The sequence below is a fragment of the Artemia franciscana genome, chromosome 9, assembly GCF_032884065.1.
Source record: "Artemia franciscana chromosome 9, ASM3288406v1, whole genome shotgun sequence".
NCBI lineage: Eukaryota > Metazoa > Arthropoda > Branchiopoda > Anostraca > Artemiidae > Artemia > Artemia franciscana.
The window spans coordinates 27,678,009-27,693,956 of NC_088871.1; the positions used below are offsets into that span (position 1 = coordinate 27,678,009).

General features: G+C 35.7%; 1 protein-coding gene across 10 annotated transcripts in view; it reads right to left on the bottom strand.

Moving 5' to 3' along the window:
- The window catches only part of LOC136031218 (uncharacterized), a 128,034-nt gene that overhangs the window by 21,987 nt on the left and 90,099 nt on the right, over positions 1-15,948 (bottom strand). For all 10 annotated transcript variants that reach the window (XM_065710607.1, XM_065710604.1, XM_065710603.1 and 7 more), the window contains 2 exons: positions 12,222-12,345; positions 95-230 (listed from right to left, as the gene is read on the bottom strand). In XM_065710607.1, the coding sequence (XP_065566679.1) occupies positions 95-230; positions 12,222-12,345 (260 nt within the window). The remainder of the gene's footprint in view (positions 1-94; positions 231-12,221; positions 12,346-15,948) is intronic.

The following is a 15,948-nucleotide window of genomic DNA, read 5'->3' on the forward strand; positions in this document are numbered from 1 at the left end:
TAAACTGTCTGTCAACGAACAAGCAAAAGATAGAGCAGATGGAGCTTTTATCCGACTACAAGTAAGCAAGAGAATCGCAACAATTCTGACTTACCAACTGTATTAAATCTAACAAAAGTTTCAAGGTCATCTATCATGGCATCGACAGCCAGCTTTTCACAATATTTTGCTGTAATGATTGCAACAGTTGGCTGTTGAGATCTGATTATTCTCGGCATCTGTCGAACAACCTGAAACACAATATATGGTGTTTATGTTTTTTTTTCGTTTAAGCGATTGATTATTAATAAATAATATTTATAGGGATTTACTTGCGGTATCTGTCGAACAGTTTGAAACACGATACATCGTTTTTTTTTGTCTATATAAGCGTTTGATCTAAAAAAAAAATAAGGTTAGGAAGGTAATGTGCATAAAACAATAGTAATAAAGAGAACAGGCCTCACTGAGATCTCTACGGAGAAAGTGACTGTTAATAACTTTTGGTGGCTGTTATGCATTTTAAGCTATGCTGGTTTGTTTAATCATTTCTCTTTCACATTCTATCTTTCTAGTATATAATTAAAATACTAACGATAAAAATTTAAAAAGAACAAAAAAAACAAGCAAAATCATAGGATGCCAAAGAAAAGTTGTACGTGAATTTTTGCAAACTAATCAAACAGAAGTGGCTCGGGAAACTGTTATCAACTGGGTTTTGATTATCTACCCTGATTTAATCAGGATAGATAAGAATGTCAATCAAGTTTTATTCGTTTGCTCAATAAGCCACACTTATTGAGGAGGAAAGCCTTTTTTAGAGATAATGTTGAAGACCTCAACAGACTATTCAGGTAAACTTGTCGTTTCCAGAGTAAGCTCCTGCGAAACTCTATGAATCTTGGCGTAGCAAAAGATTCGTACGACCACAAGTCGAGACACAAGTAATCTGGAGCAAAAAACCGTGTGGACAATTTCATGGTCCTCTAGCCCCCTCCCTTCCTAACAAAATTTACGGTTTTACTGGCACAGAGAATGATCGTTGAAAGTTTCAAACTAATCGGACACTAAGAATTTAAGATGTCCCACGTCCTATTTTAAAATCTAGGTGTAAAAAAGGGCAAATTTTTTAATTTACAGCCCGTGCCCCAGGGGCTATGGGGGCCAACCCATCCCCAGAGGCATATTTGTTGAGCCTTTCAGACAATTATAAATAAAATAGCTATCTTAAAATTCTGATCAAATGTCTTGGGGAGGGGGTATTACATCTGATCAGATGTCAAGGAGACAATTACAAAACAATAGAAGGGGGATGGGGACTGACTAAAATATTATATGGAATATTTAGAAAAAATATGATTTTTTTTTTAAAGAACAGGAGGACAGCCTTGAAGGCCCCTATTCATGTGTGGCTCATTGGGGAATATCGTAGACTTTTAGGTAAACGTAAAGGAAATGTTCCGAAAGGCAAGAGGAAAGGAAAGACATGGAAAAAAACGAAGATATCGAGAAAAGGGATCAAAGTAAACTACCCAACGACAAAAAAACAAATACAAAATCAGAGGGGAAACATAAAAATATCGAGATAAATAGTAAAAATAGATAAAGGATAAAAAAATAAATAATACTGATAGGTGGGATAGAACGAGAGATAGAACGCACCATCGCTATATATAGAGTCGCTGGGGTTGATTTCAGATGAGTTCAGAATAGGAGCTTAAGTGAAACAAGATATTCAGTCTCTTTCTGGCATTTAACCTGTAAACATCTATGCTGGGTACATTTTGAAACCCGTTTTGAAAGTTATTATAATCCCAAATTCAGTCATTGACCAGTTCGGAGCTTTATAATCTGGATTATTTATTTCATTATCATGTCAAGGCCCATGAAATTCACATGCCCAGAGTGCAGACTTCGTGCCGCTAGTGAAACAGTGCAGTGCAGTCGGTGTCAACGGTGGTTTCGCCCAAAGTGCGCAGGCATTTCTATTGAAGAGAGAAAACAATGTGGTGAGTGATTATGTTTAAACTGCGAGTTTCCCCGTTCTCTGAATAATGGCCCTGAACCACCTTTAACACCACTTTTTCTACCCCCTGGGTCCAAACCCCGCTGTACAGCAAAGTCAGTCACAAAATCAACAAACCCGAAATAAGTTTAAAGAAATCAAGCCTCCCAAGTCCTTAACTTATTCTTATTCCCGGATCACCAGGAAACCTTCCCCCATTCCTTGCACTTCATCCTCCCCCTGGCTACCCTACCAGTATGACTCTGGTTTGAGAGTTCCCACACGCAAAAATTATCCTGTAATTCTTAGTCCATCCCAAAAATTATCCGATAAATCACATTCCCCAGTTGAAGCTTCACTCTTAATGTCCAACCATAGACCAGTTAATGCTCACTGATTGCCCGTGATTATTTAGATAAAAGAAATAGTTTCCTCTCTTTAATAGAAGAAAATTTTACAAAAAAGTAAAATTCTTATCACGGCTCTCACAATTTACCCTCAACTTTTAAAAGTCGACCTCTTCCAATCCCACTTCAAAACCGGTTTAGTAGTCTCTCGGTCCAGGGTAGCGAGTTTGAGCCTTACGACAAACCCTCCTACAATACCCAACGATTTCTCGCCACTCCCAGCGTTAATTTTAATTCTTACACCCTGCCAAAGTTGCCTCAGAATAAAGCCTTTTTGAAGAAATCTGTTTTTAAAGAGTTTGATAAAGAAACGTTATCATTTCCCCGTTTTCCTCCTTACGGACGCCGAAAGTTTAAATTTTGAAAAGTTAGTTGAGTTAGAAGTAACAGCAAAATTGAACCATATTGATATAATTGCAGTTACTGAAGTCCAGGCACAAAGTCCAGATCTCCTTAAAATGACTGGTTTTCAGAAGTTTATAAAACTACGCCCGGTTGACCACCAACTGGGGAAAAAAAGGGGGTAGAAGTAATAATTTTTGCAAAGAATTGTCTATCTTCTATTCTTATCCACGTGCCAGGTCAAGGTGATTGCGATGAAATCATTTGGATATATACTAAGCCCAAATGCCTACCACGGTCTTATACTAATTTCATAATTTGCGCATTTTATTATTCACCCGGACAGAATGCTTTTTCTCGTCGTAATTTTCGTGACAGGCTACAAGCAAGTTTTGACTTTGTGACGACAAAGTATACCACTGCCGGTATTTTTATAGCAGGAGACGCAAACGAAGTAAGTCTTAATTATCTGTGCAAAAATCAGAAGCTTTAAGCCAATTATTGATTTCCCCGCTACAATGGGTGGAACTAGTTTGGATATTATTTGCACCAACCTTAAAACCTTTTACAATATTCCAACTACCCTTCTTCCCCCCCTCTCGGTTGTATCTATAATTTCATGCTACATTTGAAACCACTGTTAATTTTTAAGACAAATTACTCAGTTTCTGAATTTCCGTACCGGCCAATGACAAGTCAAGGTCTTTTTGATTTTGGATTACGTCTGAGAGTTGGGATGATGTTTTGTCGTGTGTAAATCTTAATTCAATGGTTAGTTTGTTTCAAACAAAATTAATGACAAATTACCACAATTGTTTCCCAGAGGTTACCAAGACGGTATGTTCCTCAGATAAACCTTACATTAATGAAAAAATAAAAGGACTAAGCCATTTGAAACTAAAACATTTTCGCCTCAGAAAGAAAGAGGATGCCTTAGCCCTCCATAAACAAATAAAGAAAGAAATACGTCGTGCTGCTTCTCGTTATCGTAAGAATAAATTAAACTACTTAAGACAGAGCAAACCTAAGCAATGTTTTAAGAAAATTAAAGAAATTGGGGGTCGCTCGTGCGAGGACCTTGATTCTTATGGATGAACCGTCTGAACAGACAGCCAATGATCTAAATAAACACCAAGCTAGCATTGCGCAAGCATTCCCCCCTCTCTCGGAAAACCAGCTAATCCCTGAAACACCAAAAGATACAATCCCAGAAATTTCGGCGTAGAAAATAATAGAAAAAATACAGAAACTGAAAAAAAAAATAGTATTTGTCTCATTGATATCCCAATTGATCTATTAAAAGCATTCCCTGATAAACTATCAACACCCCTGGTTAGTATTTTTAATGCTATTAGTAATTCCAGAAGTTACCCGTCGTGTTAGATGCTGGATATATTACTCCAATTCAAAAGAAGGGAGGCCTGAACAATTTTACTCGAGTACGACCAATCACCTTAACCCAGTTTTTTCTAAAATGTACGAGGGTTTCTTAACTAATTGGTTAAAGGGAGAGATTCTTGAACTTATTGACTCACAACAATTTTGGAACCTGAAGGAGACATCTACTTCACATTACCTTGTTAGTCCTCTTGACACCGTTGTTAAAACCTTGAAAACCATGATATATGATTGAATCTTTTATTAATTGATCTCCATAAAGCGTTCGACCTAATTGACCACAACATCCTTGTAAAGAAACTGCTGACGGAATTTCAAGTGAGTCCCTTTCTAGTTAAAATTGTTGCCTCCTTTCTAACAAATCGTTCTCAAGTTCTTAAATATACAAATGTTTACTCCGATCCATTCCTATCTTATCTGGGGTCCCCCAAGGAACTCTGATGGGTCCCATTTTATTCCTTATAATGGTTAAAAGCCTCATGACTCTCCACCCAGAGCGATGGAAGTACGTGGATGACCAGTCGGCATTTGACGTTTGCCGACGAAACATTAAAAGCTCAATTGTGACATTACTTGCCGATGTCACACAGGAAGTTTCTTTGTCGAGGACGAAAGTTAGCGCTAATAAATCGTCAGTTATGACAGTTAATTTTTTAAAATCATAAACCTCTCTCACAAGCCACATTCATCCCAAAATCTTGGTCACATACATTAAACTACTTGGGATGACAATTACTGCTGACTTGAAGTAGTACATCCATCTTCAACACATCCTTGAACAAGCTTCCCCTTCGGTTTCCCTTCAAAACTTTGGTAAAGTTTCCTTGCCCCCCTAAGGATCTTCTTCGACTTTATTGTCCTTTTATTCGGCCAATACTCGAGTATGCTTTTCCAGTGTGGTTCTTCACAGCAAACCTGTATGATTGAAAATGTCCAAAAACCAGCACGTGGAATCATAAATGGTGATAGGAAGGTCCCATATCATTATCTACAAGTTAAGTTCCAGCTCACTACGTTGGCCGAGAGAAGAAGCCTCCTGTACCTTTATTTCGGTACCAAGACACTGTCTTTACCCCCATTACGTTCCATCACCCTCGAGCCCTACCTTCCCGCCTGCAACAGGCCGTCTCGTATAAAACCCCAAAAATCTCCAAATTGACTCCCATCCCCGCAAAACATGAAAGATATCGCAAGAGCATTGTTCCGAGTTTTGTTGAGCTGCATAATAACCAGGAAAACTAGTCATTAATTTTATTATTATCTATTTATTTTTTACTTTTTAATTAAGTGTAACTTCTTTTTTTTATGTATTTGTGCATTTATGTATTATGTGTTTTGTACATTGAATTATGTTTGACGTGAAGGTCAGGTTCTTTCGATATATACATATATATATATATATATATATATATATATATATATATATATATATATATATATATATATATATATATATACTCCGGCTGTAATCATACAGCCAGTCCCAAGCCTGGAAAAAGGATGAGGGTTTGGCGGCAAACTAGCAACCTGCCTCTGGAAAAGAGATTTGCCATAGAACCATCTCGTTTCGAGAGCCAACACGATACCGAATATTCAACCTGCTCACGATTACAGATCACCCCTGGATACCATGACCATCATTCAAACAAACAGATGGTACCAGAACCATCATTCAAACAAAACAGAAAAAAAAATGATCAAATGCAAGTTTTCAAAGCTAACCTTAGGTTTTTGCAGCCTGTCTCAAAGGTCTTTTGTAACTGGTTGAATACTATTATAAATTGGTTTAGTAAAATATATTAGATTATTTTTAATTAAGTTTGAGCATAAAGAATTTAGTGAGGACTCCCTCAAGTCCCTATTCAAAGAAATATTATTGCTTATTTTGAGACTAATTTTGATTGACTTTTGAGACTAATTTTGATTGATTCCGGAACCACCTGTTTTATCCCCAAGTCGAAGAATTTAGCCAAGTGAAAAGAATTTATCCCATTACTAATGAGTGAAGATTTTCAAAATGTATTGTTGAGAGGGATTATTAAATATATGCCAACCTAAAGCGGAATCAATGGAGTTGTTAGAACTATTTGGAATTATTGTCTTGTCTATGTCTTTTTTATGCTAGTGTAGTTGTTTTTCTAGATTCTGATGGTTCCTGCCAACATAGTAATTTCCACAACCGCAAGATATTTGATAGACCCTTCTTTGGCGAGTAACTGGGGTTTTATCTTTACCGGAATTTAAGAAATTAATGATTTTAAAATTATTAGTAAAGACTACATACAGATTATTTTTTGTGCAAACATTTTTTAATTTTGTTGTGATTTTTGGGATACACGGAAGATAGATAATATTTGAGGGCTTATCAGTAGCGTCACATTGTGACATGTCTTCGATTTTAGGGGAATGTCTTTTTAGTCTACGGTTAATTATCTTATTGACAAAAGGAATGGGGTACCCATTACCAAAAAAAATATCTCTGATAAAATTTATTTCTGCCTTTATATACAAATTGGAGCAGATGTTCAGGGCACGATCAATGAGAGATGTTACAACTGTTCTTTTAACTTGGGGGGGGGGGGGGGGGCGGGTGATTTGAATTATAATGAAGATATCCATTGTTTTGCGTTGGCTTTTGATAGACAGCAAATTCCAGTGTATCAGTATTACGAATAATTAACACAACTAAAGACGGGCCAGTAGCCCAGAACTGGGCCAGTAGCCCAGATGAAGTTGCCCCCCATAAGTAACCTATTTTTTTGCTGATAAAAAGAATCACGAAACTGAAAAGACATAGAAAACTCATTATAAATTTTAACTAGAGTCATTAAAACTTAACAATCAATTCCTGACGCTGAAACCTCGTTTAAGTGGTAATTTTCTTCTATTTTGTTTTTTAATAATTGCTCAGAAATAGAATTTAAATCAGAAATAAATCAGAAATAGAATAGTATGCATTGAAACAATGTCAAAACTACTAACTATTGTGTTTTCTGAAATACTTTTGTTGCTAAGTTTTTTAACGAAATCTGCCGAATTACGAATGTAGTAATATTCTAATATAGCATATAGTATTATACAATATATATATATATTAATATAGTATATTCTAATATTCCAATGTAAGAAAATGGCTTTACACAGCTTTCAAGCCTTTATTGTATTCCCAAAAATCCTATATTCGTAATTCGGCAGATTTAGATTCTCACATTTAATGTAAGTTTATACACACACACATATATATATATATATATATATATATATATATATATATATATATATATATATATATATATATATATATATATATATATATATATATATATATATATATATATATATATATATATATATATATATATATATATATATATATATATATATATATATATATATATATTCGTGTTGTGCTGAAGACGGCCCTTGTACAAAGGGCCGAAATATCCACTGAATTGATTTCCACTGTCTTGAAAAAAATTTTCCTATTGTTTCTACTTTGTTTTTGCTTGTTATGGAAAGGCAGTGAGGTCTTCGTCACTATTTACAGTCGAACGAACTGGATCAAACAAAAATGAGGTGAAGTCAAGGATTGGACAAGCCAGTGTAGCTTTTAATCGACTAAAGCCAAGTTTGGCGATCGAAAAAGTACTTCCTGAAACTGAAATTGAGGCTGTTCAATAGTAACGTCCTCTCTGCCCTCATCTATAGCTGTGAATGGTGGAAACTGAACCAACAACAAGAAAAGAGGATTCTCACTTTCGAGAACAACTGTCTTCGCAGGATACTGAACATTAACTGGAGGGACCACATAACTAACCAGACACTTCGCTCTATCACGCATCAGCCCCTGATAACAGATGTCATACGCCAAAGAAGATGGCGCTACTTGGGACAGGGTATCCGTATGGCGGAAGATAGACTCCCCAGAACGGTACTCGAGTGTCAACCAGAGGAAACCCGAAGAAGAAGAAACCCAACAAATACACTTCGTCGTAAATACCAGCGGGACCATAAGTTTATCAATTCGACAGTCCAACCCCAATGGGAAGACGACTGGGTAGCAGCACATATTAGGGATGATTGGCGGCTCTTTCTGGATGCCGTGGATGCCTTTGGTGGCAAAAAAGGAACTAAGGTATATATATATATATATATATATATATATATATATATATATATATATATATATATATATATATATATATATATATATATATATATATATATATATATATATATAGAAATATTCAAAAAAATTTGGACAAACAGCAGTTTTGAATGCTATGAATAGATCAACTCAGATGCTGAGCATAGCTTTTTGAAGCAACAATTACTACTAAATGCAATGCAATAGAAACAGATTTGCTCGTAGCGTTCGGAAATGTAGGTAATTTTTTCTTTGCATTATTAAATTAAATTATTTCATGGTCTTTTCTCCATATTTTTTCTTATTTTTCCAAATTTTAATTTTAACGGAGTAATGAATTATTTTTTTCCTGTTTTTCCTACTTACACTTTCTGTTGTTGTCTTTGAATTTTTTCTATTCCGCTGAAATTTGCTAATTAGTGGGCAATGCATTAAAATTGCCATTATACTTCAACGCGATCAATTCAAAGCGATATCACTTAGTGCAAGACTAATTTCATATTTACTCTAAGTTCGTGTAAGATTGCTGCGTAGTGCAAAGGAGGTTCATTTTAACTTTACCTTGGCTGGATGAAATAAATCGTCCACAATGTAAATCTGCAAATCAGAAGATTATCATTTAACAAAATTAAACCTGGAACACTAAGATCGACAAAGCGTAAAATATAAAGCGTCATTTTCTCAAAAGAATAGCAAAAATAATATTAGACAGTAGACCATCTTCGGTTTAGCCCTATGAGTTGAAAAATAGTTTGGTAACTGATGGGCCAATTCTATACCAAGTAAGGCGTATTGTGTGCTCTTGAGCCTATTTCAAACTAGGATGTTTTCTAATGCTTCCAAATAAGATATTTTAAAAGATTTTGAGTAACAAGTATACTACTCTTAAAGGCACATTTATCCCATGATGTAATTTTTTCATTCCATTATTAGGATAATACATATACTTCCAGAAAAAAAGCTCAAGTCCTAATTTTATTCATGTTTCTCAGCCAGTCAAGAAAAAAAAGGCTTGAAGAGGCTTACTCTAAAATGTAAGAAAATATATACTAGAGATTTCCGAAGGGGGGCGAGGGGACAACCTGGATGCAGAACTACTTATTTATATGAAAAAGGAGTCACACACTTAGTTCAAAATACTTAGCAGTACTTGAGTATGCATTATTTTGTATAACAAAATCAGAATATTGAAAATTGGAACACCATCAAAATCTGGAGATTATATTTTCGACCCATGGGCCACAAGAAGATAATTTTATTTTACCCCATTTTAAATCATATTTAAATGAATAAACACCCTGTTGCATCAAGTATTGTTATAACTACTACAGAATCATCAAACATGTATTTCAACTTTTATGTGCATCAGAAACATATGCAGGGATTCACTTTAGAAGGCTTAAATTTAGAATCAAGATATCCAAGGGAAAGGAGAGCAAAACGAATACAAAAAAAAAACAACAACAAAAAACAGCCAGTGTCTAAAGGCCTGATCACATATGAGCACAGGAAGTTTTTTAAGGGAGGGAGAAGTACCGGGAGGGGAGGAAGCCACTTTTATTCAAACAGATAATAGGCAAATGACTTCGAAAATATAAAATACTCATGCTACCGATCATGTATGGCTGCGATCTCAAAAGAAAGGAGATTCAGGGGAAATTTTTCCCGGACAATTCCCCCTCTGCGTAAAAATCCCCGGAAAATTCTGCCTCATGGAAAATTCCCCTTCCATCCGTGCATTAATAAAGGTCGTAATTTTTAATTTAAAAAATTCTTTCCGTTCTCTCCCAGAAATTTACCACCTCCAAACAATTCCTCTTCATTGGGGAATCAAGGCAATAAATTGAAAAACACGATAATGCACTGAATCGATAAACACAAACATTTGTTTCTTTTAAATGTTATGCTTTCCACAATAGAGCTAATCCCAGAGTGAGTAAAGTTGCCCTTTACACTACATTTATATAAACTATCTAATTAATTTATTTTGATTGTACCTGCAAAGAGTTTGAAAAAGAAACGCAAGTCAGATTCATTTTAATGTGGATATCCACCCCCGCCCGACAATTCCTCCTGGAAAATTTCATTCACACGTAAAATAACGATTTTAATTTAAATTTGAAGGCATATATGAAAAATTAGGTTGAAAAATTAAGTATCGAAACTGTTTAATACCAAATTCAGAGAATTTATTGAAAGAGATCTAATAATTTAGGAAGTGTACTACAAGAAAAATTCACAACTAACTAGCCCGCTCGAACTGTCAAGTATTTGTATTGAGGGATGTCTAACTTCAGTCAACACAAAAAGAATTGAAAGGACCCAGGATGGGGATTTTATAACTTAATACAATAGAAAAATAACAAGTCAAAAGATTTCAGGAGAAATAGATTTGCAGGACATATGAAAAAACATAGCCATAAGTTAAACGTTTAGATTTACATTAGACAAAACCTAATGTAAATCTAGCCTCTCCTTGAGGGCTGAATTTGAAATCAATATGCTAAGTAATGGGAAGCCAAATAAGAAAAGCACATTAATGAACTACACAGACTATTAGTTACCTTTATTCTAGCCACGTATGCACAATTAATTTCTAGGGGGAGGAGGTAGTTAAAAAAACCCACGGGAATTACACTGAAAAATAAAAGAAATTATGTACTAAAGATTCTAGGAGAGGTTCAAGGCCTTCTGGACTGATAACGCGCACATTTGTTTTTGAAAGAAAGAAGAAAACTGACTCCAAAATAAGTACCTGGAAAAATTTGGGGTAAACAGGAAGAGCGTAAGAAAGTACGGGATGGGTCGCCCCCAGGAGATGAGAATTGTCGGAACGGACTTTCAAGTCTGATGCTGCATACTTTACCGTTTTTTTTTTACCAGTCAACAGTTCCTACACAAATGCTTAAAGCTGACACCAAAGCCTTTATTGGCTCAAACCTTATCTCTCCATTGCAGACAAGGCAATTTACTTCTCAGCCAGCCTAAGGTATATTTTATATTTAATTGGCGAGATCGATCAAGTGAACAGCTTCACATACGTAGATAGTGTTATTGATAAAGACGGTGGGAGCAGTGAAGATGTTAAAAGTAGACTAGCGAATGCCCACAGTTTTTTCTCATAATTGAAAAGAGTTTGGAAGAAAAAGAAGATAAATTTGCAAACCAACGATTAGAATATTGGAAGCTACAGTGCTGACAGTGGTCGGGCATGATTCTGAAGCGTGGGCACTTCAAAAACGGAAGAGGAGCTGCTAAATGTTTTCCTGAGAAATCGCTTACGCACTGTTTTGGGTACCCAACTGACTGACTGTATCTTAAATAGAAAGCTATACGAAAAATGAGGTTCTCTCCCGCTTTCTAGGGCTATAATGAGAGAAAGGATTATAATGAGAGAAACTTGAAGCATGACAGATTGGCAAAGATTATCCTTGTCGGCCAACCGTCTAGGGCCAAACAAAAAGCGGGTCGTCCCGAATGGAGTGAGAGGACGTCGTAAGGAAAGATTTAACGGAAATAGAAACTTATCGAGAGGGTGTAAAAACACAAGCTTTGAATAGATTGGAATGGAAGAGGAGCATGCGTAGCTGCGTTGGACTTAGGCGGCTTAGTACAGCATGGAGTAGTTCGTAACAGTAGCAGTAGTGGTCGAGTAGAAATAAACACTTGCCATATATAAGATAATAACTTAGTAAAACTTTCTCATTATTTTGTTTCCTTCTCATGCAAGGCGTTGCTGTAGTTCTCACCCGTATTAGCAGCATATATAAGGGCATATTAATTTCCAAATAGTTACATTACAAAAGCCTCTTGTTGAAAGACTCTTACGTTTAGGAATAACTCAGGAGCCACGAATGATTGAGTGATCGTCACCTCTTTTAATCTTTAAGAAATACTGGCTGTAGATAATTTACTTACTCTCAAGGAAAAGTAATATAAGTACCTTAATATTATCTTCATTTTTGGTCATTCTCGTAAAGTTATCACCACCGATTGTCTTCACTCTTCTTTTGTTTTGCAATGATGTCAACAGCTCCACAATTTTTCTGGGATCGGATCTTGTTTGACTTGAAGAAAAAAGAGTAAAAGAACAAAATCGCTTGAAGACAAAAATGACTCAAGGAATCTCAAATTAGTCATACAAAACAATACTAAAATTCCGATTGTCTCTATAGTCCATTTCGACTTGCAAACTTTTCTCAGAAATTTTCACAAGGAACATACTATATTACCTCAATCGCGATAATGCACTGAGCAAAATTTGGCTTAAATTGAAAATTAATTTCAAAGGCCGGTAGAAGGAGACACTAGGACTATATTTCCAGAGCCTTTGAACAATATTTTCTGTTCGATGTGCGCAGAAAATTCAAATATAATACAAATTTATAATCCAACGGATTCTTAGTGCTATAAACTAAAAATAAAAAGTTACACGCTTAAAGAATCGACTTATTAATGCTGATTCCAAAATTATAAGATTCATTAAGCTTAGCGTTACCCATCAAATTTGTCTAATTTTCGAAAAAAAGGGGAAATACCCCCCCCCCCTAAAGGTAAAAATCTTGATGAAAATCACACCATCAGATTCACCGTATCAGAAAGCCCTATTGTAGAGGTTTCAAGCCCCTATCTGTAAAAATAAGTAATTTTGTATTTTTTGCCAAAAAAAAAAGATCACAGATGCGTGTTAATTTCTTGTTTTTTTCCTAGGGGTGAATGTAACGAACCCCTGGTCCTAGAACAACGAAAGAGGGCTCATTTGAACAGACATTAGAATCTATAGTGCCCTTTTTAAGTCACCAAACAAATTGGAGAGCGATTAGCCCAACTCCCATGCCCCTTTTACCCCCAAAATCGTCTGATCAAAATTTGACATAGCAATTTTGTTCAGCATAGTTGGAGGTCTAAAAACTATGGCTTTAGAGATAACATAACCCACCACACCACCTAGGAAAAGATCTTTAAGTTATAAATTTTGCCCATTGTTTACGTATAGTACTTGTTATTCAAAAGTTTGCATATATTTTTTGGGAGAACAATGGTGGTAAATTTTCTGCTGGAGAGGAAAGATTTTCTACAGGGAAAATTTTCAATGGGGAGGGAAGTTTCAGGGGTGGGTGAACTTTTCAGGGAAAATTTTATATTGGTGGAAAATGCCATAATTTCTATACGAAATTTCTTTTATTTGCCTTACTTTCTCTTTGCTGACTCAATTTTACGCGTGGAGATGTTAAAGTTAATTGTCCGGGGCAAATTTTTATTTGGATTGAATTGCCTAGAGGATGTTTCCACGGGGAGGGGGGATTTTTTCGAGGTGTTTCAACTAAAAGCAAGGAACAAGATTAAAAATTAAAACAAACAGACATTATTCCGTGTTTTAAGGGGGTAATACAGTCCTCAACACCTCGTTTTTTACGCTAATGTTTTAATTTTGTCCCAATTCTTTAATAACGACTCCTGAAACACAAGGGTCGTTTAATTAGAATAATAAGAAGATTTCAGAAAGCATTATTTCAGAAGATTCAGTAAGCATGAAGTGTTGCTACAGAGCGACTCGAACTTCAATCCTTCTTCTCCGAAGGAGAATTCCACAGCCTCTGTACTGTGGTAACTGTTGATAAAAGATTTATTATGCGTTGTAATGTTTAGCGTTGTAATATTTTTGGATATAACCCACGTGAATTATTCTTTTTATTGTGTCTTAATAGTAATATTTTGGATTACTACGAGCCGTGGTTCATTCTTTATTAGGTTATAATGAATGAAAAATATCTTGCCATTTTCTATTCATTTTGGCCCAATTCTCATATACTGGAATAGCAGTCTAGGGGATCCTTAAAATTACAGAGAATCCAAAATGGATATATGATTCATAGAAAATGAAGTGGTATTACCGAGCGACTTGAATTTGAATCCTTCTTCTCCACAGAAGAGTCTTATAGCCTTTATACTATAGTAGCTACTGATAAATGATGTATTATCGCATTTAAAGTTATAAAATGTTTGGATATAACCCACGCGGGTTACTTTTTATTGTGTCTTATTGTAAAATTTTGGGTCACTACAAGCCGTGGTTTACTTTTTACCAGGCTACAGCTCAGCTACTGCTACAACCATAATGTTACTGGAAGAGAACATGCATTTTTTTTTACATAGAGGCCGCATCATTCTTATTTAAAATTATGGTTGTAACCTATGATCCGTCTGTCGTCATCAGTTTTTTATCAAAAAGCTTATTTTATCTTAAATATTGTATTTTGTTAATTACAAAAGCTCTCCATGGTCTTCCAGTGCCCACTAGAAGCGACAAAAAAAAAGCCACATAAGTGCTTCGTGTGCAAAAAAAGTAATTTTCCAGGTTGTTCTGCCACTGCAACCGCGATGCTTGAGCGCATATGAAGTGGTTTGTTTACAAACAAATCTGATCACCGAAGCGAATACGCTGTTACTTTCCATGTAAGTGGTCGTGACTATCTAGTTAGACATATGACACAGAATAGCGAGGTGGAAAGACTGAGAAGGGGAATAGTAATAACTGGTAATTGAAAACTTCGAATGAAGCTTGTCGAAATGAACAATTATTATGTAACCATTAACATCCCAGGATCACGTGGTTTCATCGTAATCTTGGTCTACCGCCGATTAATTACGAGAATTGGAGTCTGAAAAGAGATTCCCTACTGTGTGCTCGAGATTAGGGATGCTGCTTAATAGACACCAAACGAAGGATTGATACATATCATACGGTGATTTTAATTCCATCCCGTTGTGTATCTACCAGTTTCTCCGCTGTCTTATTCTCCTATCTCCCAGATTCTGCCCAACTTGCGCTTAAGTCCGAAAGCTTTACATTTATCAAGAGTGCAATAATCTCAACCTAAGATCTAGATATTTTCTTCAGAAAAGTCCCCTTATCCCTTCCCTAACTGTTCTGATGGATTATGAATCAGCTGTAAGTAATCACTTAGGAATAACCCTTGCGAACTTGCCCAACTTCTGCCCAACTTGCGCTTAAGTCCGAAAGCTTTACATTTATCAAGAGTGCAACAATCTTAACCTAAGATCTAGACATTTTCTTCAGAAAAGTCCCCTTATCCCTGCCCTAACTGTTTTGATGTATTATGAATCAGCTGTAAGTAATCACTTAGGAATAACCCTTGCGACACTTTATTCAAACTTAAGGTCCTCTTCTCCACCCAATTGTTATGTAAAATCAGAATGGAAAAGGAAAAACAAGGATGTGGTCCATGAAGCGCTTGATGGCGATTTGGTGAAAATCACAGCGCCACTTCACTTACTGACTCATATTGCAGATGAGGATTTTGTTGCTCTGAAAATCTTCACAGATTATTACTGCATTAAATATGTTGAAGTGCAGAGTGAACTTGGATAAAGAATTAGAATTGGGACCTAAAAACTTGGCTGAACCAATCCTCATGTCAAAGGAGGGAAGGAGAAAGCCAAATTGGTATAAAATATGGCTACACTGTGACAGGCAATGAAGAGGAGAAGGGCTTGATTGTTATCGCAACTCGAAGAAGCAATTTAAAAAGGCTTCAAATTCTGATTACTCGCATGATGATGAGCTAACGTTCTGCCGAGCGTCAATGTAACTCGGGTATGCTTTGGAAAATCCAGCAGAAAAAAAAGTTTAATCTGTTTAATCTTTG